This window comes from Typopeltis vanoorti, chromosome 8 (genome assembly GCF_054136105.1).
Source record: "Typopeltis vanoorti isolate ZY-2024b chromosome 8, IOZ_Tvanoo_1.0, whole genome shotgun sequence".
In the NCBI taxonomy this organism is placed as follows: domain Eukaryota; kingdom Metazoa; phylum Arthropoda; class Arachnida; order Uropygi; family Thelyphonidae; genus Typopeltis; species Typopeltis vanoorti.
In genome coordinates, this window is record NC_143556.1 from 53,289,547 (window position 1) to 53,292,500 (window position 2,954).

At 32.7% G+C, this 2,954-nt stretch overlaps 1 protein-coding gene across 2 annotated transcripts in view; it reads left to right on the plus strand.

Moving 5' to 3' along the window:
* The first annotated feature begins 1,021 nt into the window (after positions 1–1,021).
* The window catches only part of LOC150103995 (CCN family member 2-like), a 69,807-nt gene continuing 67,874 nt past the window's right edge, over positions 1,022–2,954 (plus strand). For both annotated transcript variants that reach the window (XM_090396753.1, XM_090396755.1), the window contains exon 1: positions 1,022–1,485. In XM_090396753.1, the coding sequence (XP_090252879.1) occupies positions 1,321–1,485 (165 nt within the window). In that variant the 5' untranslated portion in view covers positions 1,022–1,320. The remainder of the gene's footprint in view (positions 1,486–2,954) is intronic.

Consider the following 2,954-nt stretch of genomic DNA (forward strand, 5'->3'; position numbering starts at 1 on the left):
ATTTACTATAATCTTAGAATATTACTTAGAATATAGTAAAAAATCAACGTGATAAGTTACTTCTAACCATAATAGAGATGATATGTGTAGGTGAATCTGAAAGCTTTCTTAGTTTAGTCAGGTTAGGAAGATATCCTTAATGTGGATGGCATCCGAACAGACATGACTTGATGTTACGATTCTGAGATATGTTGTAATAATAATCCGTGGCATTTATAAGTCTTTAAGGTCTGTGAGTAGTCCAACTTGCTTTCCTAACCATAATTGCAGGAAGAAGTGGTTAGTCATATGTCTAAATATACATTCTTGTGTGTAAATTGCGCGCGTTCTCCTACTTTGCAGCATGTAAAATCCTTTCGGGGAGAAAAAAAACCCCTCCTATTACCATATGAGACTGGCTAACTCACCTTGTATAACCTACTTTCTTTGTTGTGATTCTCAGTGGATGGGAAATAGATCGAAGTGTTATTTTAATTATTTTTCTTATGCACTTAATGGGTATATATTGAAGAGAACACAACTCTAGGATAAGCTGTCATTCTACGTCTTTCATTCTTTTCTCTTCAGTATTTCTTTTCCAGTTGCGTTTTGGAATCTTTAGAACCGTCTTTCTTTGTTTCTTCTAATATTTGTGTTGATCCTCAGCAACTTACTTTGAAATGGGTTTAGTTGGCCAGTGATGTACAGTTTTTCAAATTAATAAGTATCAACTATTATACATTTCACTTCTTTCTCCAACAGAATTTTCTCATTATTTCCATTATCCTTTTTTTTTTACTTTTTCGAATAAAAATATTCTAATTATAATTTTATTGTGAAAAATAAGAATATACTTTCTGTTGGCTTTACTTCAACACCAGGTGGCACTGCAACGCTACTCACGCTCATCCACCTGGAACTCAAGATTACAAGTGGCAAGTGGAGTGATCACATGATAGCTTACAGTTGTGACGAATCGGGAAGAACAAAGCCACATTTTCCGTGACGGAACCGTCATTCTTGGACTCCGAGCCATCTCACACACAAACACATACATCCACCCACCCACCCACACACACACATACACATCGATTACTTTTCCCTAAAAGCGCGGTCTCCGCCAAGCGCGCGTGCATCGGTGGCTCTGACGGTGAATGGTTACGTAGTATAATATCGAACAGCGTGGAGAACCACCCGCTCTACTGTTTATTTTTTCAGCTTTTAGTTTTAATTTTTCGCCTTTCTCTATTTTGGATCGTTAGTAGATTAGAAGTTAGATAAATCTTATTTTTATTTTATTTTTTTAAAAAACATTCTTATTGAAAATGAGTTAGGCTTAGCATGGAGCCGTACACCACGCATTTTCCTGCCAAGAAAAACGCCAGCATTCGGTTCGCTCTGCTACTACTATTGACTTTGGAGCTTCCAGCAGCGCTGCAACGTGCTCCGTGTTTTGCATGCGAGGAATTTTTGCACCAGCATCCCAATACGAAACCGTATAATCAGGTAAGAATTCATTATTTTTAAATTCAACTCGTCAGAGATTTAAATCATTACCTTTCTTTACCATAATTTATAAGCGTACCTCTTTATCGATCGTGAAAAAAAAAAAAAATTTTTTCACAATAACGAATTTTTAATCTTAAATGTTAATTAGATTAAGAACATTTAGGTAGTGAGTAGTTTAAGTACTGACCTTCATATTTAAAGTATTCTCTCGTTGCTAATGGTAACGGCATCTTGCCGTTAATGATTATTCGCAGGAATGCCATTTATTAATAGCAACAGTCTCTTTGCAGAACAAGTAATGGAAAATCAACCAGCAAATATCACAACTAGATGTGCTGTTGGGTGTGAGATACATCAGGAGTAAATATTTAAACGTTATCAAATATCATGTTTGCTGACTAATAGTGATTTCGTACACTTCTTGATGTATCCTAATGAGGTTTGTCGGGATTTTATTTATGTTGGGTTTTATTTACATGATCATTGATGAACAAAGATTTGAATAATATATTTTAGTCAGTATTCATGGTAATAACCATGTAATTTGATACAAGGCTTTGATTGGAATTAGCAGAAGAACTTAATGCTGTGAGATCAATGTATTATGCCTTTTTATATTCGATTCTAAATTAAATAAAAAGAATAAGTTATGTTTGGTGTAATTTTGTTTTATCATCATTAAAGAAAAAAGTCATTAAATCATAACAGCTTGAGATATTCTTTATTTTGCTTAAAAACAAGATGTATTTTTGCGCAACCGTGAGTTATAAAATTAAGTTAAAAGTAACTTAACTTACTTAACAGTAAGTTAAGTTAAACAGTAAGTTAAAAGGTACTTACTGTTATATTATTTTTCTCTTCCTGTGATACAAAAATGCACGTTATTGATATCTGTTGCTTTCGAAAATAAAATAAAAAATAAGTCATGTGTGCCTTTAAAAACTTAACGGAAAAAAATAATTTTCTTTAAAAATGTGCAAAAGGTTTATAAATATCAATTTCGTCTGTTGCAGTTTAGCAAATCCCAGTGTTGTGAAAATTAATGATAATTTCTGACTTAGATATAAGCTAATCTCAATGCCAAAAGATGCAGTGAATCAAACGTGAAATTCGAATTGAATTGCTTTGTCATAAGCAGCTTGTTCATTATTATTGGCTGACAAGGTGATTACGAGAATGTGAAGTTTCATTTCAGTAGTGTTTGTTACTGCCTATTTACATCAATCAGATTCAAGCAAATCCTAACAGGATTAACTACTCGATAAATTTAGAAAAATTTCTAGAAAGAACCTTAATTACTTCAAGACATATTAATTATAAATTAATTATGAAATAACTTTAATTGCGTTATTGTAACGAAGGTTGTTGTTGTTGTTGTTTATACACAGTTCTGGTTTTTGTTCTAAAATTTTTAATGCTTATGTTAAAAGAGCTAACAGCGGCACGAGAAAAAAAAAGTAAAATAA